Source organism: Chrysemys picta, chromosome 8 (genome assembly GCF_011386835.1).
Source record: "Chrysemys picta bellii isolate R12L10 chromosome 8, ASM1138683v2, whole genome shotgun sequence".
Lineage (NCBI taxonomy): Eukaryota > Metazoa > Chordata > Testudines > Emydidae > Chrysemys > Chrysemys picta.
In genome coordinates this window covers 86545801-86571927 of record NC_088798.1, presented here as the reverse complement: position 1 = coordinate 86571927, position 26127 = coordinate 86545801, and the positions used below count along the sequence as shown (strand labels likewise).

Below are 26127 nucleotides of genomic sequence, written 5' to 3'. Positions count from 1 at the left end.
TGCTCAGGAGTTGAATCTTAATTAGAATTGAATTTTAATTAGATTAGAAAGAGTTTGAAATGGTAGGGACCAAGTCTCCTTGTTTGTACTACACCTACCATAGTGGGGCCATAGTATTTATTTTGGCCATTGGGCATTACTGTAATATAATTAATACTATCGATTCTTTTCTCCATGATACCCCAGATGCCTATCCAAAAAGTGAAATCATTTACACATGGAAAAAGGGACCTCTGTATTCAGTAGAAGTACCACAAGAGTCTTCCAGTCTCCTCCAGTATGATCTTATAGGACAAACAGTGTCTAGTGAAACAATTAAATCTAACACAGGTAAGACATAGCCTCATGTAGAATTGACACATTATAAAACACTCATTGGAAACCAACTAAATTGTTTTCTTTTTATCTCTTAACTGTTTACTCTTCTTCCTCTAACTAAAATTGCTGAAAAGGTTTCGTTTGTTTCCTGCAAAAGATTGATTTTCAACATATTGCTCATAGGTGGGCAAAGTTTAATGTAACTTTCAGGAACACTGCTTTTTCAGTAGTAGAACAACATATCAAAGTAATAACGGATTCACCTTTTCTCTTTATCTCGGTTGATTCACTTTAGCGTCTATTGATCAGCTAAACTTTATCATATAGTAGGAGGCCCATTATTCGCCACTGCTTTCCTCAAAACACAGCATATTAATTTAAGACATTCCAAAGTTTACTCCAGTAATGTTTGTTCATATATTGCCAAAATAATGCTGACATACTTGTCTCCTAACAGGTGAATACGTAATAATGACAGTTTATTTCCACTTGCAAAGGAAGATGGGCTACTTCATGATACAGATTTATACTCCCTGCATTATGACAGTCATTCTTTCTCAGGTGTCTTTCTGGATTAATAAGGAATCTGTTCCAGCTAGAACAGTTTTTGGTATGCTGTGTTAAAGTCTCTGCAACAGCTCATGTCATCATTCCATTTATTCATCACCTTTCATTGCTTGTTTGTTGCAGGTGAATATTCACTTCAGCTGCTCTATTTTCATCTGCAAAGGAAAATAGGCTACTATCTCATTCAGACATATATTCCATGCACCATGACTGTAGTCCTGTCTCAGGTTGTGTTTTGGATCAACAAAGAATCTGTTCCAGCAAGAACTGTGGCTGGTATTAATGTTTTTACCATGAAATTCATTTGTTGTATTGAATCCACTGTATTGAACAGCTACTGTAGTGTGATGGGAATTTGTTTTTAAGTAGAGAAAGAAAAAGCTAATGGATCCTAGGGAACAAAAATAAATAATTGTATTGAAACCAAATAAATACCTTTAAAAAAATCCTACTAGGAACAGAATTCTGTTCTTGGAAAAGTTACATGGTCAGTTTTGACTGTTTCTGCTGTGTGGTATCCATAGACATTCCAGGCATACGTGTACAGAGAATTTCAGAGTTAAGATCCACCATTCAGATTTGAGAACAGAGGTTTTTCTCTTGATTTGTATTCTGTTAAAACCAATACTTAAATTCAAAGAAAGGTTTACCATTAAACCTAAAGAAAATTATATATATAGTGTTAAATTGGAGAAGTCTATGAAAAGTTATGTTAAAAGAGTGACAAAATGCAAACAAAACCCCCATCACAAGCTCTTTTCTCTGCCTGTCTCTCATGACGTTGGGCTGCCTTTTCTCCAATGGCTTGGGTTAAAGGGTGGACTATCAATTGTATATTTTGGATCCTCATCTCGATTTGTTTGTTTGTTTGTTTTTTTGCTTTTTTAAGTTAGACTCTTCTTCTGTTTACTTCATTCTTAATTTTGGACCTGAACTGTGCCCATCAACATCAAAGACAAAACTTCCACCAACCAAATGGTTGAGAAGGACTGGAGTATAATTAGAGCTGGACAAAAAATTCTCATCAAAAATATTTACAGTGAAAAATGGAGAAAAATTGTAAATTTTAATGTGTTTTTCCCAATATCATTTTTCAACCAGCTCCAGGTATATTATTATAAATTCCTTGGAACTCAGTCCTGTAGTCTTTGTACAGACCAAACTCCTGTATTTGCCTTTTATACTAAGACTGCAGGATCTAGGGTCTTATTTTAAAAAAACTTGGTTGCCCAACTTCAGGGGAGAGGACTGGCTTTTATGGGTCTCACTTAACTGCAATGGAACTATTAATATATGTACAGCTACTCATGTGCATTTTAGAGCCACTGGACACCTTGGGCCCAATTTTTAGAAATGCCAACCGCACACAACTTTCATTGACTTGAAATAGAGTTGTGTGTGCTTGTTCATTCTTACAATCCCAACTGCAGTTGGGCACCCTAAAAAACAAAAATGTGGAACCCAAAATTAGAGGCCACTTTTGAAAATTTGGAAATTAATGTTTATTGTCTTAAGTATTCAGACAGAACTGTAAAGAATAATCAGGTAGTGGGATGAGTTGATATAATAGATTTTAAAGGGTGCTTTATTGCTATTGAAGTGCAGTGTGTATAGAACAAATGTGGGTTGACAATCTGACATCATAATATAACACTCCCAGTACTGTGTAGTTCATGGAACAGTTACAGATGATCAGAAACATATCATGGCATATTTGGAGAAATGTATACTATTCACCTGACAGGCTGAATGGGTGATTTGGAACTGCTCAGTCTATTGGGTAAATAGGTCTTCAGACTAATGTTTTTAAAAATATTTACAAACATCTGAAATGACAGCTCTTATGAGCCATTTCAGACTGAAGAGTAAATACAGAATTATTTACTCTTAGAATTAGGAAAAGAGGAATATTCTTAGAAAACACAGTAAATGCAAGTGCCATTGCCAGTTTTGCTGAAAATTAGTAATAGCAAGCCTGACACCTTTGACAAAAAATATACCAACTTCATCAGTCCTTACTCAGGGCATTCAGTCCAATGATTATACTGAAAATTTCAGCAGAATAAGGACTGAAGGATTTATCCCCATTACAGCCTGAACTTGCAGTCTTTATTCAGAGAAAACTCCCTTGACTCCACAGAGTTTCACCTGCAAAATGATTGCAGGCTCAGTTCCTTACTACCTAGAGCAAATTATCAGGACCAGTGACAAGTCAGAGGTTTAAAATGGAAGACCTGACATCCCATTATGTATAACATTGGAAAACACTGATGTTATATTTCAGAGTAGCAGCCGTGTTAGTCTGTATCCGCAAAAAGAAGAACAGGAGTACTTTCGTGGACTACAGCCCACTTCTATGCATCCGAAGAAGTGGGCTGTAGGCCACGAAAGCTTATGCTCTAATAAATTTGTTAGTCTCTAAGGTGCCACAAGTACTCCTGTTCTTCTTTTTACTGATGTTATAATTATTATCTAAGTGAATTTGGCTAGAAAAGTCATCTGAATTTCCCCAAATTAAAGATTTAAAGAGGGGGAAAGGAGAAATTAATGATGGGAGATTAAAGCTAGTTTGCGAAAACCAATTCCAATATTATATAAATGGGGCGACATTGTAAGCAGATTGAATCCCCCCAAAAGGGGTGCAAGACTACAGTCTACAAATATAAGGAATGCTATGATCCCAAGATGAAGGAGAAGCAGGGGCCATAAAGATCTGCTTGCTAGAAACTTCTGAAAGAAACAGTGTGGTAGGCAGAACCATCTCAGGTACAGTAATATTCCTTTGTGCTGCTATGTACTCAAAAAGGGCAGTGGATTCCCTATATATGCATTTCCCTATATATGTATTACTCCCGGCCTGGAGTGGAATAAAGAACATGGGTATTTCTAAGTATGCCTCATTAAGAGTCATATGTAAGTTATCCTTTAGCTCACACCCACTGTGTTCATGGTTTCACCACTTCATCCAGATGCCATGTCTGTCTCAGAGTCCTCACAAAGAGTCCCCTCTATATGAATATTTAGCTAATAGATTCAGGATGGAAAATCTTATGCACAGATAGATATGATCAGCTTTCTCTTGTTTTCGTTTAGTTTTCGTTCACACTGGGAGCCAGAATTTGACCTTTGATCTATCATATTCATTAAAATCTCAGATGAGGAAAGATTCTTAAAACAAAATTTTATAATGCAAGTAGTGAAATAAAATGAGTTTTACATAGTTATGTTAACTGACTTCTCTTAAATCTTACTGAGAAATATTCAAAATCTACAGCCAAAGATAAACAAATATCAATTGTACAATATTTTCAACTGTATGTTAGCATTCTGCTAGATAAGGCAGATTTTGTCAGTCCAGAGCATTTCAAGAAAATCACCTTCTAAAATCATTCAGCCCTCACCGATAGGAATCTTCCAGATTCCTAATATCTAAATTCCAGTAGTGATAAGTATTTATACAGACACTGAATCCATCATTACATTACTAAATATTGCTAAATAGCACATGACCATGTTCTAATCTCAGCACATATAATCTTGAAAAGTTCACCCGTGTGCACATGTGAGACATGGACTTTTGACATTGAATTATACCTCAGGCTTATTTATATTTCTGTTATAAAAATATCTGCCAGATTTTGGGGACGGGAGATATTTTTTTTTTAATCTTCTATTTGCATTTTATTAAAAACAAGTTAGTTTATGACATTGGAACTGTGGTACTCAACTGCAGATAGTTGACAAGCTGCATCTTGAGAGAGAGTTGCAGAGAGAACCCTAAAATAATCAACTCACATAGTCCAGAAGCTGCAGTGAGGTGTTACATCAGTATGTGATGACACTGCATTCTCATTGCAAAGCATCATTCATAGCATATTGATGATGAATACAACATAACATAACATTTTCTACCTTCCCACCCACCCTTTCCTGATCATTGGGAGGAGAGAGACAGTGTTCTGCAATCTATTTACTTCGATATATGCTATCCTCAGACCCACCTGCCACAGTAGAGAGTGAACATTGATCTTGGAAGCTATCCTGCCACTGGTCTTCATGCAGAACTCCCATGAGTTCTTATGTCCCTTCAATGTAACCCCAAAGTGGGGTGGGTGGAGAAGGATGCTGAAATTACATGTTATTAAACTATAGTATTTTAACCTGGATTATTGCAATAGATAGTGCTCACTAACCCATAGGTAAAATAGGTTTCTGAAATCTGAGCTCTTCCCTTCTTATATGGGAATTGCCTTGTGTGGTCCTCATGTCATTTCTACAACTACCTTGTCTAGAAAGTGGTGCTTCCAGGCATGCTGTTATGTCCATGTTTTAGCATCATTCTAGAAAGAATTCTTACTCACTGGCTGGGTATCTTAACTTTACATTTGTGTACCATTTTAAAATATGGCATACAGTCTAGTGTGGCTTATTCACTATGGTTAGATATACAAATATGAACTATTTGAAGCACAAGGAGTACTTTGCAATCTGTTAATCAGCTGATAGGGAGCATAGTAATGAAACAATAGGAAGTATAATCTATATATTTATAACAATTTATAAGCAATATGGATGTAAGCAAAATCCTAATACCTTAATTTTCATTCTGTTATTTTAAAGGGATTACTACAGTTCTAACAATGACCACTTTAAGCATCAGTGCACGCCACTCTTTGCCCAAGGTGTCTTATGCTACTGCCATGGATTGGTTCATAGCTGTGTGCTTTGCCTTTGTCTTCTCTGCACTTATCGAGTTTGCAGCTGTCAACTACTTTACCAATCTTCAGACTCAGAGAGCAATGAGGAAGGCAGCCCGGGCAGCAGCACTAGCAGCAGCACTATCAGCAGCAACTGTACCGGCAGAGGACGAGATTGTCTCGGTAATTGCTCATTTTTCTAATAATAAGCGTCATATAGGAAGAGACAGCCAAAGTAGTGAATGCAAAACAATTGAACAATGTTAAAGTGATCTTAGTCTGGAACAGATTACATAACTGAGTCACATCAATTCAAATGTCAAGGAAGTTGTTGCTCTAACGTCAGAAGGTGAAAGTAGTTCATTTTTAGTTGTTTGTATTAAGTGGAGATATTCTTCAGTCATTCTGATTTATATAAAGCAAAATAATTAAAGAAAAACAACATTAGAGTGTTACACACAAATACTTTCTTCAAGCAATGCTGTAAATACTGTGATTCAGGGAAATAATCACCAGTATGCGGACTATATCATAGTAAGATTGCAGAATTTGCAGGACACTGTTCAAAAAAGAGTGAGAGCGTGCATTGGCTAGATGGTTACAGGATCACTGTAATATACATACCATAAGTGGGTCAACTGAGGGAAGGGGAATTAGCTTTTACATAAACTTGGCATCTGTTACTTGCATAAAGAGCTGTGTTGGTGGAAGCTTTGAGAAAGACACAGAGATACAGTTTTAAAGGAAGAGTGGTAAATATTCAACATGCGATAGACAGAAATGCTTTCTCTTATCAAAAGCAAGATATGTTAAATGGTTAAAAATTGGTTTTAAATATTTTCACTACCAAGTCTCCCTAAGTAATGATACAGCCCCCATTATCACCAACTTCAGTTTATTTATATGCACAACACTAATCCAAGCTAAGTTAATATTATTATCATCTCCGGTTACAGATAGGGAACTGAGGCACATAAAGATTAAGGGACTTGCCCAGGGTGACCCAGAAAGAGGATAGCACAACTGAACCCAGTTCTCTTGAATACCATTCCACTGCCTTAACCACAAAGCCAGCCTTCTTCTACATGTCAAATCTCAAAGTCCCTTGCTAAAACATTTCTATTTAAATATGTTTTAGTGCAGCTAAAACTGTAATAGGTTAGGTGTACCCAAAACCATTTTGAGTAGTAGAGTACATTTACTAACAAAGGTGTAGTTGTATAGCCTGTTGCTGTTGCTGTTCCTCGTTGAAATAAAAAACAACATTTTCCTTGACATCAGGGCAGAAGAATTGGGCTCATAAATCTCAGGGCTTGTCTAGAAAAACAGATAGTGTGTGGCAAGCTGGGGTGCAAGTCTACAGTGCACTAGTATGCCATTCCCTAGTGTGCTTTAATATACTCCTGTAAAGCAAGTAGATTAAAGTGTTCTAGGGAAATTTTAGTGCATGGTAGCAGGGTGTACACGGACAACTAACATACTGTAGATCAGGGCTGGCTCCAGGGTTTTGGCCGCCACAAGCAGCCCCGCAAAAAAAAGCCGTGATTGCGATCTGCGGCGTCAATTCGGCAGGAGGTCCTTCGCTCCGAGCGGGAGTGAGGGACCGTCCACCGAATTGCCGCCGAATAGCTGGACGTGCCGCCCCTCTCCAGAGCGGCTGCCCCAAGCACCTGCTTGCCAGGCTGGTGCCTGGAGCCGGCCCTGCTGTACATATATACCACAGCTTGCCGCACACTAACTGCGTGTCTAGACAGCCCTCAGTGCATTTTAGTAAAGATTTGTTTTTGCACAGGGAAAAAAATATGAGACTCCAGAAAAGACGGACAAAAATAAAGAAAAGCAGATTATTCTCATAACATCTTTTGTCTTTCATAAAAGTTTAAAGAAACTGTATCACACATTACAACTCAGAAAATGAGTGCTTTTTTCCTGCCCAGATTGTGTAAAATGAGGTTAAAGAAATCCCCCCAAAAACTCAAGCAAGACTGACTTGAGCAAAGCTAGTAATGTGTGATAGAGTTTGCAGAAGTTTGCAATAATGGAAAATGAAAAAGTAGATTTTCAATTTTGATAAAACTTGTAAATAAATAAGCGTAAAGTAAATATAGATGTGCACGTCCAATATTTACATTTTTATTATTCTAAGGAAACCTTAATAATAAGTTGCCTCATCAAAACTTACAACAAAAACAGATAATATATTTGTTAATGTTCAGATAAAGTAATTTTTTTCAAATGTCATGACATTTGAGAAAGGCTCAGTTGTTATGACTGAATTATTATTATTTGACTGAGGACATTACATACCCTATGGGCTGTATATTGTAACAGCACATTAATGCTACAAAGGTAAAATGCTACAGATCTAAAGACTAGAAGCACTTTAAAAGATTTTAAGTCCTTTTTTTTTCAAATATAGCTTTTTCACAGGAAATCACTCAGGCAAATATCAAAATACTAAGTTAAATAGATCACTTGGCATGACATAGCAAAAGAAAATATTAACAAAAAGCACATCCCTATCTTAGAATAAGAACCCTAAACTGGAAAGATATTTCGGGTCTGAATCCCTGAATAATGCTCTTCATCATTTGTTTCATTTAAAGACCCAAATATGTAGAATACTAAAGAAAATATATTATGATCTATAGAGTGTCCATTATATATAAACAATGAAATTAATTCATAGAGGACAGAAGGAGGAGAAAAGAACAATGTGATAATGGTCCATAAAGTCCTGCGTTCTTGGAGAAGGACAAAAATATAATTTTACACAATTTAGAGTCCAAACACAGTAGGCAGAGACATCAAATTATATCCAGTAAAACACTTACTTAAGTACTGCAGTCATTAAAATTCTGAGATCCCGGAAGAAAAAAATTATATTAGAAGATCCAACTCCTCTTCACAGGTAGACAAACTTTTGCCTCGTTTTTTTTTTTGAAGACACCAATACATACAGTGGAACCTGAATAAGACAAGGTAGCTCAAGGAGGCCTGGCAGGAAAACTTGCCGGATGTAGTTCCTATTTGCTGTTCCCAGAAGTAGCAGTGAGGAGGCCCACCCACAGCACTGGTTGCCAAAGGCATCATAGCCTGATCCTGCAAGGTGCTGAGTGCCCTTTGTGCCTCCCACAAAACAGAGTTTAGCAGAACTCTTCCATTTTTAACTCGGTGAAAAGAACATTACATTCATGCTGCAATTGTTCAATCAAACACCAAAATCCAATCAGCACTTTCATTATTCTCAGCCTCTTCATCAGTTCTCAAAGTCCTCATATTGGGTTTCAGAAATTTACAATCCAGGGTTTTGGGTAGGATTCTGCTCTCTCTTACAGTGAAGTTCGGATTTTGCACCATTCTTATAAGGTGCAGAGCCACTGCCTTTCACAGAGGAGCTCCCTTATTTTCTAGCGCTAGTGCAGATCACAGAGGGGTTTCAGCTTCCCCAAAACTGGGCCCATATTCAGATAGTTTAACTTCACACTGAGCAATTACAGCAAGTGACTTTTTGCAGTTTGCCCTCCTCTGCATAGTCTGCGGTGGGATGACTCTGCAACAGATGCTACAAAGCAAAGGAAGTGAGAGCCTGGCTGCTGAGGACATTGCTCCCCATAGCTGCTTTCCCAGTCATGCCAGGACTTGATTCTAAAAAGCCTGGCAGCTCCCACAGCTACTGAAGGGATTTACATATTCTCCATACCACTGCAGCCCAATCTGAACACAGGCTAAACGTCTGACCTTGAAGAAATCAATAAAGCAAACAAAGAAGTTTGAAATTCGCACTCTCTAAAGTTTCCCTCTCAAGTGTAGAAGTAAGTACAATCAATACTTCCCTCTTTTTTCACCGTTTTAGCAATAAAAGCCAGCAAGTGAGTAGTAAAATATCTAAGAAACACAGTCTACAAATATTTCTTTAACAGAGCTATTTACAGATAATACATGGCATCTAAAACTAGGAAAGAAGCAAAAACCAACCAAGCAAACAATATAAGCCCTATACAAAAGTCTCCAAATTTAAAAAGTTTGCAGACAGCAGTGCATAGAACTTCTCCCCAAGCAGAACTTCAGAGTTGGTATCTTCAGAGAGTCAGCGGTCACTGTTTATACCTGTGGAATATTTTCCAACTTCCACCCTGCTGGTTTGGCATAAGGATGTACCTATCTCCTCAGGAATAGGAAAGGGAAAACCAAGGGAAACCACAAGAATTAAGAGTTCTTATGAACTAGAAGAAGGAGATGTAGCAAGCAGTTGCAAAAGTGGCTTCTTTAGGACTGCAGCTGCTTGACTCTGTTAGATTTAAAAGGCTGATCCCCATAAAGGCATGCTGGGAAAAATTCTTGTAAGAAGGCAGCCTGCTTCAAGGGGAGTTAATAGGAACTAAAATGTCATTAAGGAAGGTGTTTTGAGGAAAGGAGTTGTGTGTGTGTTTTGTATACTGCCTCTATATCACTCTCCTATTTGTATAGTCTCTTTTTCCTTTTCTTTCTAGAACCCTGCCCCTTCTGTTTTTTATTCAGTTCCAATGCTTTGGTTCCTTACTCCTTATCTGATTCTAAGTCATATCATTGCTTTCTTTTACAGTTCCTTTCCTCTCTGATTTCTGCAAGGTCTATTTCTTCTTGTTCTAAATCCTTGTATAATATTGTTGCAAGACTTTCTGTCTTTTCTAAGATGTCTTCTGTGTGTCTCAGAATTTTTTTTAAACCAGGCCCCGTGCTATTCTCCCTCAACAATGTTTTAAAGAGGAAAAATTTTCTCTAACCCCCCACCTTCCTAAGTAGCTACCAAGTTCTCTGCTTCACGTGATTAAAAGAAATCCCTTAATGAAAAATCTTCACGTTCTCCTATGCCCTCAGATCTTCTTGTCTCCTTTTCTGTTCAGTTCTATTATTTCTCCAGCAGAGTTAAAAAAAAAAACCTTTCTTCCACTATAATGGTGGGTTTTGTTTTGTTTTTTTTGGTGATTGCCAGGGGTTTAGGTTTATCAGTTGGGAGTTTTAGGAGATATGTAGTGAGCAGTGTTTGTGTCAGAAGGAAGAGTGCTATCTGCCTTCTGTCTTTATAGAACTTACTCCTTAGATAGTGAAAGCTGATGGAGAATGTTAAGGTTGGGCTAGTTACTGAAGAGTCCAGGAGCAGAAAATATAAAAGAGTTGTGTCTGTGTTAGACTGGGAATCATTCAGTGCTCCCAATACAATTTCATTAGTGGTATTAATGGGGTGAGTTACAGTGTAAATAAGACACCAGCATTTTTGCCATCATGTCCTCTAAGCCTGCCCCAACCAGTCTAAGTGATATGGTAGTGTATATGCCCCTGTCTACACAAACACTTCCATTGGTGGTATAGTAACAATGAGATAGTTGCACCCAAACATTTCATTGTAGCAGACAAGACCAGAGAGAAGATCTAGCATTGATGAAAATTCAAAGAGTCATTTAAAAGCTTTAGTTGCTTGAATAGTTTAAACCCATCAAGTTAAAGTGGATTCAGAATATGTTCAATTTTTTACAATTCCAAATCTAATTTTGTCTACTACAAAAATCATTCAAAATACAGTAGAAGTGTCCCTCTCACCCTTCGGGATAGTTCATTTTGTTCAAATGCCTCTTTTAGTCAAAATCTCTTGCTAATATATTATTACATAATCCTCCACCAAACCTCTGTAATCTAAAAATAGAGAAGGCACAAGGCCAAATTCTATTTTGTCATGCTCAGTGGAGTTGCTACAAACTTCCATTAAGTCCTTGGACTCCATTGTTTTCAGTCAGATACAGTGGGCTGAATTCTGCTCTCAGTGAAGTGATACAAACCCAGAGTGACTTCACTGGTTGCCAAGGAGTCACTATGAATTTACCTCAGGTAGCTCAGAGCAGAATTTGGCTCATTGTATTTTGTCAGCTGCAGGTGATCTCTGTGTGAAATACAAAACTATGGGCATTCCACTCCAAAATATGACAGCAACAAGCTGAGAATGCATCTGGACCCTGATGGAAGCCCATTTTTATTCTTACAGTAATTACATTTGTTCCAGCATATCAAAAACAAACTCAGAATCTATAGCATAGGAAAGCAGTGCAGCTTTTAGATTTTATTCCATTTAAAATATGTGTTTGTGTTTTAAATATGAATCATATTGTTTCTTCCTCACAGCTCTCTTTATTCAGTAGGCCCAGATCCTGAAAGGGTTGCACGGGTCCCTAGGTGCCTAGAACCCTCTGGATTCTCACTGACTTCAAGAGGGAGCCAGGGTCCCCCAGTACACTAGAGGACAGGGACCTAAGTCACTTAGTATGGGTGCTTGTTGTACAGTATCCAAGAGCTTTTGCTGCATGACAGTCAAAGAGCTTAACAGGGATTATTTCCTATACAGCTGGTCAGAATTTTTGATGACATTTTGATAAACAAATGAAATGTGAAAAAAACAACAAATAAAAACCCCTTCCAATTAAATGTTTTTGTGAAAGCATTTTGCTATTTGTTTTCTCAAACAGCTCTTTTTCCTAAGCCACAAAGTGATATGGCTCCGACAGCAGAGGATTCTTATTCTGTCTTTAAGCAACATTCCTCAAGTGTAGAGGAGCCTGATGGTTTTCCAGTATAAAGGGTTTAGTTCCCTGCGATTACATCAATCAGAATATGTTGGACATGTTTAATGAGTATCCTGATGTGGCTGAAAGGAGAGGGCAAGTAACTGATGACCATTTGGATCCACATGAGTTAAATGTTTCCTAGAGCTACCGAGCTGGGCGATAGGGATGGGAGAGAGAAGAGAGAGTTGAAATCCTACAGAAATATATGTTAAATGTCTTGTATGATATGAGGGTTTTTCCCCACTAGCATTTAGACATTTTCGCACAGTATTGCAGTCTGATCTCAGTAGTCACAGCAGCACATATTAAAATAGGACAAAACAAATGTGATTGCACAGTAAAATGAAGGAATATCATTTCTTTTTGTATAAAAGCTGCAAAGATTGCACAAAATAAGTGGAGAGACTGCTTCTGCTCACAGTTCCACATGGGCCACTCCAGAATAATTCCATTTAAATTGCTGGGTAGGCACCAGTGTATCTAAGAGCAAAAGTTGGCTTTATAAATTTAACATAAATAACATAAAATAAATATTTTTTTTCAAAGGCCCTGCAGTGTCAGTCTGCATTTTGATGTGTCATATCATGGAACTGCATTGAGATAGCAAGATCATAAATCTTTAAAAGAGCTTTTTTTTTTTACCTGCTGAGATGTGATGATGGAGTTCTGTGTTTCTTCTGCAGATGTTAATAGCATTAGTAATAGCTGTGGGCCCAGTTGTGCCAATTCCTTAACTGTTTTAGATGTTGGTGATGGACTCAACAGATGTTGGGAGCAATGTAGAACTTTGGAGAGAAGGTTACTAATCGAGGGCCAGACAGTGAACCTCTTATACTGACTGGTAAGCAGTTACTCATAAAGTTGGTCTCATTAACTTCATTGGGATTACTCTTATGAGTAAGTACTCACCAGCGTGAGTAAAGGCTCAGTAATCTGGCCCAATTTGGAAGTAATAAAATTTAATATTTTCAATGGTATTTTGGTTTTAAATCTATATCTATGTCACTGGGATCTAAAAGAGTGTCCTTAGAGTCCTTTTGCCATTAGGTCAACAAACAAAAATAAGAACAAAAGCTCTTAATAATTGATAATAATCAATTATTAATTATTGTTATCGTCTAAGTCTTGTAGTGTCTAGGGTCTAGATCCTCAAAAGTAGTCAGGCACCTAACACCCATAATGGAAGTTAGGCCCTTGAATAATCTTTGAGGATTTAAGGCCACTAGTTAGTGATTTAATTTATATTGTGTAGCACTGGTAGGAATGTCACATATTGATAGGTATATTAATAAGAGGAAAGCGGGAAAAGAGTAGGAGATATGCTTTTTTCTTGTTTAATGCTTGTTCAGGCATATTTGAGCTTTGGCACTAATTTCATTTTCATTCCAGTGTGATGACAGCAAAATTCTATATCCTTAGCCTAGTAAATTACAAAGGAAATAAGAAATATCACATTTTTCTATCTGAACGTTTAGAGTTTATTGACATTATTTTCTTTTGCCTTCACTGTACTGACAGGAAAAGTACATAATCTTAAATGAGCAAAGGAGACAGCACTAAGAACAAGTACAAATTGTTTTAAAGTTTGTTGATATCTAGGCACATACATAAGATGCTCATTTTAATGCCATGCTACATGCTGCACTGACAGCAAAATCACATATCCACAGTACAAAGGAAGGCAGATTTATAGATAATTTCAAAGCGATTTTTAATTAGAAATATGAAGAGAAAAATATACACACAAAATTAATAATACACACACAGCATCCCTATAAAAACAGAGAAGGCTAGAATACAGAATTACATACACGCCAAAGCGATATTTGCTCTATCTTTTCTAACTGGAGGTAAGGGCCTGATGCTGCAATTTGCTGAGAGCCTCCTGAGTTGTGCCAAGAAAACCCTAGCAAAGTCAATGAGAACGGAGGGAGATAAGTATCTGGATGGAATAGACTCCCAGCTGCTTTGTGGGCATCCAAAGGGTATAAATTAGTTTAGTTGTATGACCTTAGTTAGTCCTAGACAGCACCTTACTATTCTATGCAGTACAGCACCTCCTGTTTAATTTTGAGTCATCGTGCAAAGGTCCACACGCAAGGGTCAGACTGCAGGCATGGAGCAATTTTTTTCATTGTGCTGCAACATCACAATTCTACACTGTCAGCAAAGAGGCCACGTAAAGAAGCCAGTTTCTTTTGCAATTTGTCAGCTCAACTAACAATGTTTGAGATTTTGTCTTAGGTGCGCTGGACAAGTTTGCTTTATTATATCCCATAAAAGCAGGGATTAACATAGCTTGCTAGTTGTAATAGTTCATATATTTTCTTTCTGTTTAGTGTTTTGGCAAATTTCATCACTGCATCCTAATCTCAATGCTCTTTGTCAAAGAAAACACTCAAAAGGGAAAATCCAAGTAGAGAAAATTAATGACTACAGCAACTACTCAGAGCTCCCATCCTCACGCACAAACTTTATCAATTTAATTTGAATGAGAGCCCCAGGTTGATGCATCCTCTTGCTGCTGTTCCTTTGGCCAGTGTTTCTGGGTGAGTCTTCATTGGTAGCTGAGAAAAAGTTGTATTATAAATTGGAGAATAATTTACAAAGATAGTGTTGGTAAAGACACATTGCAACACAACAGACCAAGTCCTAGGCTTCCATCTGCCCCTTTTGCATTGTTTAAGTAGCAAACAGGGATCTTTAAATTGGTTTAAGCAGCTATTTGAGGTTTCCCCTCCAGAGAGTTATACCAGCTCTACCTGATGTTCCTCAGTGTATGGGGCATGCCCAAGGAACTGGCCATTAATGGCTGGAGCCATAATGTGTCCTGGCTGCTGGAATAGGCCATTGAGGTGTAACTTAAAGCAATTTGATGCTCCTTTTAATTGCTCCAGTTGCCATCCAGCCACTGGCTAGGTCCAGGGTTGGGAGCCTAAAACTATCTTGTCTCTCTCCTTTCATGTCTTCTGCTGAGCACAGCACAATGGGACCCAAGAATTGGGACTAATTAATATATTCCACCTTGAATCTGTGATCAAGGATTCTGTGACTGCAATGCTAAATGAAAATATACAGGTGGGCCCTTGAAAGTAAGGGAGAAGTTAAAATAAAAGGAATCTCCTGTATCTTGTGGTGGCAAAACCTCCCCAAATTTATCATCATCTGATGTGAAGAGCATGTTCCTTCATAGCATGGTAGGGACAGGAGTGCTGGAACAATTCATATAGTGGGAGTGCTGAGAGCCATTGAATCAAACTATAAACCTTGTATATGATGGAAACCACTTCAAGCCAGGGGGATGCGGCAGCATCCCTCCCCCCCCCCCACTTCGTTCCCCTAGTTCCAGCATCTATGGGTAGGGATGTTTATTTCTTAAAATTTGTGCTATACTAAATAAAGAACTGCCCACACCATGCTCTGGGAATACTTCACTGTTAAAAATATGTCCCCCAGTAAACAACCTCCGACAAGTACCTGCAGATAACCCACCCTTCCAGCAACGTAAATATAACAAAGATTTAATAAACCCACTGAAAAAATTACCACCTCAGCTCCCCTCAACCAACTCCCTATACAAAGGGATTTGCTATCTTTGCAATAACAGTGGAACAATAGAAAGTACACCATGGTACTCCTTGACTTCAGTGTACTAAATCCTGTGTAATTCAAGGCAGAATTTGGTCCGATCTATATATGTCAGAATGCTGTTAATTGACAAGTGATATGATGAAATAACAAACACTTAAAAAAAATTCTGCTCATTTTCCTGCACTGTGGAGAGACCAAGCCCTCTTGTACTAAAGCTAAAGACAAACCACATTGTGTGTCTAGCAACATTCCAGTTTCGAAAGCAGGACACAAAAGCAGAATGGGATAGTGACTCTGAGCGAAAGTAATGGCTCAGGCTCAAACAGCCAGTCTGTTTAGAGAGAAGGATTATTATGATTAGTGCCAGTGCACATGGATAACCCTCTTTCTGTTTCTGTGACACATCTGTGGATGATCCCCCCTTCAAACCTGTCTGCTGCTTGCAGTGTAACTGGAAAATACAAAAATCAAACATCTGTGTTCCAGATAGACATAGCCCCACAGTATGTATGCCACTTATAATCCATCTGCAAAATATGTTACTCTTCAGTTACTTGACATAGTGTGGGCAGGGGGCTTGGGATTCAGGAAAGAAATGGCTGGGGGAGGGGTAGAAACAGAGAGCGAGCGAGAGAGAGAGAAAGCATTATCTGTTGTGCAAATAGAAGCTTATTTTTCTCTACTGCCTTCTGTTTATGTCTTCTTAGACCAAATTCTGCAGGTGGATACACATATACAACTTCAATCGATTTCAATGGGAAATCAGCTTGTGCATTCATGAGCAGAATCTGGCCTCTTGTGAGAAGTGTGTTGTTCTCTTTCATATAGCAGTGATACCGAATACTAGGAAGATAATTCTTTTATATCCCTTTTGTTTACCAAACATAAGACATATTGTCAATACCAGGTTATCTGGTTATCCGTAAGTGCATGATATTAACTATAGATTTCCATAGAATAGAATAACTGTTTCAAAACTGTGATGTTGCACTCTATATGATTTTATAAAAAGATGCTAATTTAACTGGAATATGCTTCATGCAAAAGATCTCTTGTAAGGTATCATTACAAAGCTTATGATCTACTGAGTATGATCATCCTATTTGTATAAATGTACCACTCTTGTATCTGAAACTAGAAATATGAACTATAACTGATTATGCAATTATGCAAAGTGTGGGTCATTAATGGTGGTTTGGAATCTTAATGGCTCCCATTAACCAGGACAATTGACTGCAGATGGCTCTGTTTTACCTGTAAGTCTTCCTGTATAGATGTGTGCTGGCAAGTGGGTAATGAAGTCTTACAGTGACATGTGATCATGTCACCTGAACTGGAATCCATCTTTAACCTACTGCTTTTCCATTGAGAAGGGATAGGTGGGGGGGAGGGGGTGGGAACCCAGAGGGACAAAGGATTCCCGCCTTATGCAAAAGATACATAAATGGGTGGAACAGAACAAAGAGGAGGAAGCCATCATGAGGAATCCCCTAGCTACCACCTGAGCTGGAACAAGGGCTGTACCAGGGGAAAGGATTGTGCCCAGACTAGGAAGGCATCCAGTCTGTGAAAGAGACTTATTGAAACATCTCTCAGGGTGAGATTTTATCAGTTTGATTAGACATGGACGTGCGTGTTTTATTTTATTTTACTTGGTAATTCACTTTGTTCTGTCTGTTACTACTTAAAACCACTTAAAGCCTACTTTCTGTATTTAATAAAATCACTTTTTACTTATTAATTAACCCAGAGTATGCATTAATACTTGGGGGGGGGGGAGAAACAGCTGTGCATATCTCTCTATCAGTGTTATAGAGGGTGAACAATTTTACCCTGTATAAGCTTTATACAGGGTAAAACAAATTTATTTAGGGTTTGGACCCCATTGGGAGTTGGGCATCTGAGTGTTAAAGGCAAGAACACTTCTGTAAGCTACTTTCAGTTAAGTCTGCAGCTTTGGGACAAGTAATTCAGACCCTGGGTCTTTGTTGGAGCAGACGGCCGTGTCTGGCTCAGGAAGACAGGGTGCTGGGGTTCCAAGCTGGCAGGAAAGGCAGGGGCAGTAGTAGTCTTGGCACATCAGTTGGCAGTTTCCAAGGGGGTTTCTGTGATCCAACCCGTCACAAACACATGTTCATCTCTTTATATGCTAAAGGCTCAATCCTGCAGCTTCTGCATTGAAATGAAGTCCAATGCATGGAGCAGCTGAAGAATCAAGCCATAAAACTTTTACAATAAGACACTGGGATGTTCTTAAATGAATGATTGTCATAAAAATCAATGTCCAAATAATGAATTTTGCAGAGTTTTGTAACCAAAACTAGACATCCAACAGCATTTTACCGTGCTATACAATTCAAATATAAAAACATAGAAATGGCCATATTGGGTCAGACAATGGTCCATCTAGCCCAGTATTCTGACTTCCAACAGTGGCCGGTGCCATATACTTCAGAGGGAATGAACAGAACAGGGCAAGTGTTGTCCAGTCTCAGCTTCTGGCAGTTAGAAGACACCCAGATTATGGGGTTGCGTCCCAAACCATCTTGGCTAATAGCCATTGATGGACCTATCCTCCATAAACTTAGCTAATTCGTTTTTTAACCCAGATATACTTTTGGCCTTCACAACATCCCCTGCCAAAGCTGACTGTGTGTTGATTGTGCATTGTGTGAAGAAGTAATATCCCAACTCTATTTTACAATACAAGTATTCTTGTTAATCTAATGATATTTAAATTGCTGAAGACTTCAGTCATCGGTTCCAGTCATTCAGTTTCTGCAGAGGATGATTGAAAAAGCTCTTTAGGTTTTCACTAATTCACATCCACAGAGATTATACCCAATTTAAGTGCCAACATTTTTATCCATAACCCTGAAACATAGGTTCTTGGGACACCTTCCTTCCTCAGATTCTGTAAGCCTCAAGCCTAGCTATGATGATAGTAGACAGAACTGAGCAGAATCAGTGAATCCACTGGATTGTTAACTCTTTGGGGTAAGGGCTGTCATTTGTTCTGTGTTTCTACAGCAACCAGCACAATAGGATTCTGGTCTATGACTGAGGCTCTTACATGCTACGGTAATATAAATAATAAATAACAGACTCACATGGTAGAAAAACTTCAGTGGCAGGAATCGAGAGAGAATTAAGATAGAACTGAGCATAAATACCTCCCTGGTGGTTAAGGATCCCCAGGAGAGTTCATCCATGCTTAATAAGCACAGTCAACCTGTTTTCAGTCTTTCTGAATCAAGCAGGATAGGAAAACATTTGACAATTAACTGGGCATTCTCTGGATCCTTTATAGGGAAGGCAAACAGAATGCATCAGTGGATCTGGCTGAATTTTATGGATTTCATAGCCTGGTTGAGTTCTGAGAGGGATAGTTTGGCAAGGGGAACAATGGAGGAACAGATGTTGATGTCAGTGATCTGTGATGGTCAGTGCTATTCTGCAAAGCATGAAAAACAGCAGGGTTTCATTTTTATTAAACATAGATTATGCTATAAAAAAGTGGCAGAAAAATCCTAGTTAGAGAAAATGTCTGTCCTCAGCTATCTGTATGCAACATCTGTTGGAGCCAAAGGGATTTGTGTGTACATATCTGAGGGTAGAATTTGGCCCTATAAGTTGAGGCACTGACGTAGAAGAGAAGTATGGGATTTATGTCTACTGAATCTCTTTTCTTCTGTGTTCTCTCATCTGTCTTTTCGCTCTGGTTTCTCTTCTGATCTATTGTCTTTCCCTCCCTCCTCCAACCCACATATATAATAATGGTAACACAACATTATTTGTAGAACATTTTTTCTTCGATCATCTTATATCAAAGCTCTGAGCCAAATATTGCCTCAGATATCTGCATGCATCTTTCATGTTGTGAGAGTGGTGCACATATATGCACCAGAAAACTGACTCTGGCCATTAGCATGTCTATATGTATAGTTCTGTGTGTACTTTAAACTGTGCATAGAGGAATACAAAAAAAAAAAAAAAACCTTCAGAAAACCAAGCAGAAAGGCAGAGGGAAGTCTAATTTCAATATGTTGAAAGAAATTGCAAACATGTGTCTCAAATCTCACAGCTGAGAATCTGGTAATGTTTTCTCTCTACAGCATTCTGATTCCAATTGTAACCTGAAGAAGCGAATGAACTCCACAACCTCTCAGACGGACCAGTCCCGTGAAGCCAGCATAATGTCCAATAGTGCATCTCAAGGTCAACCGACATCTATTCCCCCGCCAGCCCCACCACTGCCACCACCACCACCACCAGCAATTGGAGGCACTAGTAAAATAGACCAGTATTCCCGGATCCTCTTTCCAGTGGCATTTGCAGGATTCAACCTGGTATATTGGGTTGTTTACCTTTCAAAAGACACTATGGAAGTGAGTACAAGTGTTTAATTGTGTTCAACTGTTACAGAATGGAAGTATGCTTTAGGGGCCAGCATTTTTTTTAAATCAGCCTTGGAACTTCAGTTACTCAGCTCTTTGCAGCATGGAAATTTGTGATAATATACATTAGCAGCCAGTAAGAAAGAAGTATTGAAGACAAGGAAGTAATGCTATTCATAGGGGAGAAATTAAAAACTTTTCTTTCTACATTGGGCAGGTTGGGGGCAGTTGTCTAAGACTGTGTATATGACAGTATTCCTAGCAAATTTTATTTCTTTCATCACTTAATCTTGTTAGGTGTGACAAGGAATGGTATAGTATTTGTTGAAGAAGTGACATGAAGGCGATAAGAACCCTAATATCTCCTATGATTGCCTTAAGATGAGTTTATTTTGCATGGTCTCTTAAAAGAAAGAAAAATTTAAGATGTATTCTAAACATTAAACAGTAGGAAAAAATTGGCTGCACTTGGATTGTACACTCTCTAAATACTGCTCCATCATCATTCTATATATGCACCAGGGTTTTATTTATATATATATTTATTTATATGTATCTTTTTACCTCAATAAAGTTTGAATACACACACGCACACACACCATCCCCCTTTGCATAACTCTGTTTAAAAGATTTAGTCTTATTTGCATTAAACAGCACAATGTCCTGTCCTTAGTATTCCCAGCCTCATTCCTAGGTGGTGTGAAAAAGATGCATATGATGCAAATTGAATGCTCCTGGGATAATCTGTCAATGATTAGCTTATCATTTCCAGGCAGTCATTAAAACCCTAAATCTTTCTTCTAATAGCTTAAATTCTCCTTTGAACTTATCGTCTTTCACCTAAATACAGCTGATGGGACAAAAGAATGATGCAAACCATGAGGTGTTTACTTTGTTGCCATGTTGTCTTTGAACCACCTAATACATTGCACTGGATGTTATGAATATACTTTGCTTTGTGTGTGAGAGTTACAGAGAGAATGGCCACATTTGAACAATATTGAATACACAACAGAGAGCGAAAACATATGTATTTCTCTCTCACACCCACACACGCAACCAATCAGAAATATTCAGGTTCCCCTAAAACAAATATATACAATACATAATTATTACATGAACTGGTAGTATAAGAGTTTGCGGGGCAGATACTCAGCTATTGTAAACTGGTGTAAACTCCACTGACTTTATTGGAGCTGTTCTGATTTGTATCAAATGAGGATCTTGCTCTGAAATTCTAAATTGAGGATGAAAAATGAAAGACTATTGTTGTTTTCCCACAGTAGCTATGAAAAATTTAAGTTGAACCAGGTATATTACCATAAATATTAACCCTAGACTTTTTAAAGGCTTCTCAAATAGTGCTGACTGAAATAATTTTTCATGTTTCACTTTTAAATGCTCCCAAAAGACACATACAACTGAGAAATTCTTTTCAGGACTAGCCTTATGGTATGGCAGAAATCCTAAAGCAGAACTACAGAACTTGGTCAGTGTTTCAGTATTTTTCAGACACCTCTCCATAAATTACATTTTGCTTTTCGTTTACTCATTTGTGAAGAATGATGGCTTTGATATTCATTGTTAGAATTATAATCTATTATACTATCTCACTAACTTTTCATTGCCTTAAATGCCTATAGTCATTTTGCTATATTAATCTTTTCTACTTAAGGCATAATTCTGCAAAGCCTAGGCCATGTAAACAGGTCAATTCAACTCAATTGCAGGATTAGGCCCAAAGTTACTAAACAGGGATACGCTACCGAAATAAATTGTTTTAAGAAATTGAATCCTGCCACAATATCTTTGAACATTATTAATATTTTTCACACCCTGACTACATTGGATCAGTGTATAACTTGTATAAGAAGTCAATGGAGATTAGTCAATAGACTTGCATCTACTTTACGGAAGTGGCACATTCGGTCCATAGAGCCTTACATTTCCACATTTTTATATAACAATCCAGTTTTATTAGATTTTAAAAAAATCATTTATTACATCTTTTTTCAAAATAAATACCTTAATATTATCCAAATATCCATTACATGTGCAAACACTATGGCACATTCTGTATAGTAATATTATCAGGGACTAGTGTCCCCAATCATGAATGTCCTTAAGTACTTTGTGGAACTGGTGAATAGTTCCACTAATCATAGAGCAAAGTTACACACATGCTTAAATGCTTTGCAGGATTAGGGCCTACAAGAGATCTGGATCCCTATAATATGAACCATATGAAGGTATAGTTTTAATTATTTATCACTTGGGCTTCACAAATGAATAACAACTTGCATTTGTGTTTGCATTTTCTTAAAATAAATCCACTTTGTACAGCCAGATCTCATAATCTAAGCAAGGGTAGTCTGGATAAGTAATTGGATGGGAGACCTTTAAGGAAATCATACAATACGTGTTGCAATAAGTGGTGTTGGTGTTTCTGAAGGTGGTACTTTACCCCTTTAGTCTGTATTCAATCCAGATTTCTCCAGTATGTTTTATGGTGGAGTGTGGGGCTAGAACTACTGGGTCAGATCCTCAGCTGATTTAAACTGGGTGTAGCTCCATTGAGCAAGGTCAACGGAATGATGCCACTTTGTACGAGCTGAGAAACTGACCAGCCATTTTTTAGATGAGACATAACAACGAGCTCTGGATCACTTGTAATAAAGATCCATGGCACTTTTTGTAAGAGCAGGTGTGTTAACACCGGTGGCTTGGTTGTTTTCCAATTCAGATCATTATATAGTCTGCCCAAATTCTCCTTTTTATTTCAGTAGGCTACAGTATTCTTCTTTACCTCATGATCTGGAGTCAGACCCTCATCTGGAGTGAATCTGCATAGTTTCACTGAAGTCAATGGAGCCATGCTGATTTACACCAGCTGAAGATCTGTCCCTGAGGCTTTTGGGAACTATTGCTGTGCACTATCAAATAGTTACTGCTTATTGCCCAAATCATAAGTGGCTGCATTTTAGGGGTGAATGGAGTGATCCCTGTATAGTTTGCATGGTGTGTCAGTTAATACAATTTGTAAAGCACTTTGGGATTCATAATGAGGTGCAGTGCTTCATAAATGTTAAATCGTTATCATTAAATAATTTTCTTCTTCTTATTTCTAGAGAACAGTACAATTCTGGAAAACGCAATTAAAAAGGAAAAAATAAAAATATTAGATGCACAGATGCAATAATTAGATTTTTGTGTATTGAAAGAAGTGTCTTCCCATGTTTACTTCTTCTGAATGTTGTTTCTATATGCAGAACAATAGAAAATGCCATAAGGGAAAAATATACTCTAAATACTAACAAAATAATCAAGGGAAAAATGTTGTCATAATGTATATATGAATCCCATCAACTTCAACAAGCTACAAACTAACTGAGCATTTATGCCCATTGGTCACAGGTATACCATAGGCTAAATTTATGGCCCCTTTGTTCCAATCCATCTGTGCAAGGCAGCGATAAACCCAGTGGATCCAAGCATTGGAGGATTTCTCCTAGAGAGAGGAATCCACTGATGGCAGAGTGCTGACATAGCAGGTCCTATGTCGTACTGTCCTCCCAAGATCTAGATTATGGCGCATGGCTGGGGAAAGTTGGTGCACTGGGACGTTACTGAATCCAGCTGAACTCTGGGTTTTTGAACAGATCCTGGCAACTTTCCAGGCTGGTTTGTTTTATGTGGTTGATACTTCATGACATCAGGAGTTGGGGTTGGATAAATGGTGTAATGTCAGACCCTCTCCCCCCACTGGTCCTTTGCCAAGTATGACTCAGCTGGATCAGAGAATCTCACAAATAACTTTATCAAATTTTTTGTAAAATTGCTGGTTTGATCTATGTTGGGGGTCCCCCAAGACCTCTTCCACTCAGTTACCAAAGAACTCATTTTGACTCCAGTCTTGTCACTCAGGCTCCTTTATTTTGCATACATCAAAGCTATGCTGAGTTGATCAGATTCAAGTATAGGGGGTGGGTATAGGCAAAAGTTTTTCTTATATACATCTTTACCAACACTAATAACACATGCATTCTTAACTATACATTGCATCATACGCTTCCGTATTGGTTTGGTTACTCTGCAGGAATCAATCCCTGTACAGCATGCTCTGTCCACACACTGTGCATGCACGACCTACTTTTTACCTCATCTTACATTCCAGGCTTATTTTGTCCATTGTAAACGGTATCCTGATATTCCCACTTATCTCAGCTAACGCAGACATCCTGTCTCTAGCCAACTGATCAATTTACCTTGCCCGTCATGTCCACTAAGAAATGAGGCAAGTAAGTTACTTATGCCCAGGCCTGCATTACGTTTAAGTAATATGACAAAACCCTCTGAAATGAAAGAAAAGCAAATGCAAGTTAAAACAAGAGGATTATGGGAATTTTCTGTTCATGAAGAAAATAGGGTAAAGAGAAATGATTCAAATCTTAGCTAGATCATGAGTGGAAATGAGTTTTCTTTGTCCCTAAATAGCAATTGTCCATATCATAAAACCACCACATGGTTTGGTATTTTTGACACACTTGGCCATTATTGCTCAACACCTGTTCAGGGCTGGAGTAGCAGTGGTGTTACAGGGCCACAGTTGTATCAGCAGAGTTGTGAAATGAAGCTAACACAATGTTCTGCTTGCAGTTTGCTTGGCTTTATAATTAGAGTCCCACTTATTTTTTCCTCTCGTGCAATTCGTAACAGGAAAATTGAAGTGTTTGTAATGTTTTATATAAAAGAGTCCTGAAACCACAGATGTCAGTTTCTAGAGCTCAATGAATTTTGGTAGCCATGTTATAAGCCTCTGCAAAGAGAGATTTATAACTGAAATGCTGACAGATGTTTAACTGCAGCAGCATGGATGTACCATTTATAATATGAAAAATCAAAGCATTAAAACCACTACTCTAAGAGGACTTATTCCTTTTCTACGTAAGGTCAATTTGTAATTAATTTAGCTGCAAAGTATCAGAATGTGACTTCCTCATCACACCTACATGACACTGGAATACTGCCAACTGTATTTGCATGCACACACTCATCAGCTGAGCACGGTGGGAGGCACCCATTCCAAAACCACCAGGACAGACAAGCCAGATACAGGGATTTATGAGCGGAGAATCTAACAAACTTGAAAAAAAATATAGGTTGCTTCAGTGAAAGCTGCCCTAGATCTGAAATAGCCCTAACTGTGGAAATAATATGCAAGGGATAATAAATTCCCCCAAATAAACTTTGTTCACACAGTTCTACATGAGACATACTGTCTAAAACCAATGTGCAATGAATAATGTATTAGGAAGATAGCAATTGCCATTAAAAATTTGACTAGCAGTCCATCAACTCCAGTGTCCAGTCTCTGACATTGACTAGCTGCTTCAGAGGAAGGTGCAAGAAGCCTTGCAGTGGGCAGTTATGGGAACATCTGCCCCAAGGGAATCTTTCTCCATCTTTCACAATCAGTAAGAATTTGGTTTATGACCTGAAGAATGAGGATTTATATCCCTTCCCAAATTGTGGGTTTTTTTGGAACCTCCATATTGTAACTCTTGCTGTTCTTGTTCCGCACCTACCTGGAGATGAGCATGGTGGGATAGAGGAAGGAAGTTTTGCAGGAGCTTAAAGGAGAAGATGTAGACTTTGAATGTGATGCAGAAACCGCACAGAGATGTGAGTGAGGAATTGATTTTAGCAGCAGCAGAGTGGATAGACCAGCAGAAAGAAGTGTGAGAACTGGAGAGGCATTTAACATAAGAATGACCCTACCGGGTGAGACCAATGGTCCATCTAGCCCAGTATCCTGTCTTCTGACAGTGGCCAGTGCCAGGTGCCCCAGAGGGAATGAACAGAACAGGTAATCATCAAGTGATCCATCCCATGTCGCCCATTCCCATATATACTAATATGCTAACATTCATAAGACCTCGCTGACCCTTGCAATGTATATAA

General features: G+C 38.2%; 1 protein-coding gene across 2 annotated transcripts in view; it reads left to right on the top strand.

Annotated features, from left to right (window-relative positions):
• The window catches only part of GABRA6 (gamma-aminobutyric acid type A receptor subunit alpha6), a 31118-nt gene that overhangs the window by 4121 nt on the left and 870 nt on the right, over window positions 1-26127 (top strand). Inside the window, exons 6-10 of one of the 2 annotated variants that reach the window (XM_065554903.1) lie at window positions 187-330; window positions 776-928; window positions 5506-5765; window positions 19885-20157; window positions 22953-23351. In XM_065554903.1, the coding sequence (XP_065410975.1) occupies window positions 187-330; window positions 776-928; window positions 5506-5765; window positions 19885-20157; window positions 22953-22979 (857 nt within the window). In that variant the 3' untranslated portion in view covers window positions 22980-23351. Of the gene's footprint in view, window positions 1-186; window positions 331-775; window positions 929-5505; window positions 5766-19884; window positions 20158-22952; window positions 23352-26127 lie in introns of those variants that run through there. The other variant, XM_005297985.4, reaches the window with a different exon arrangement.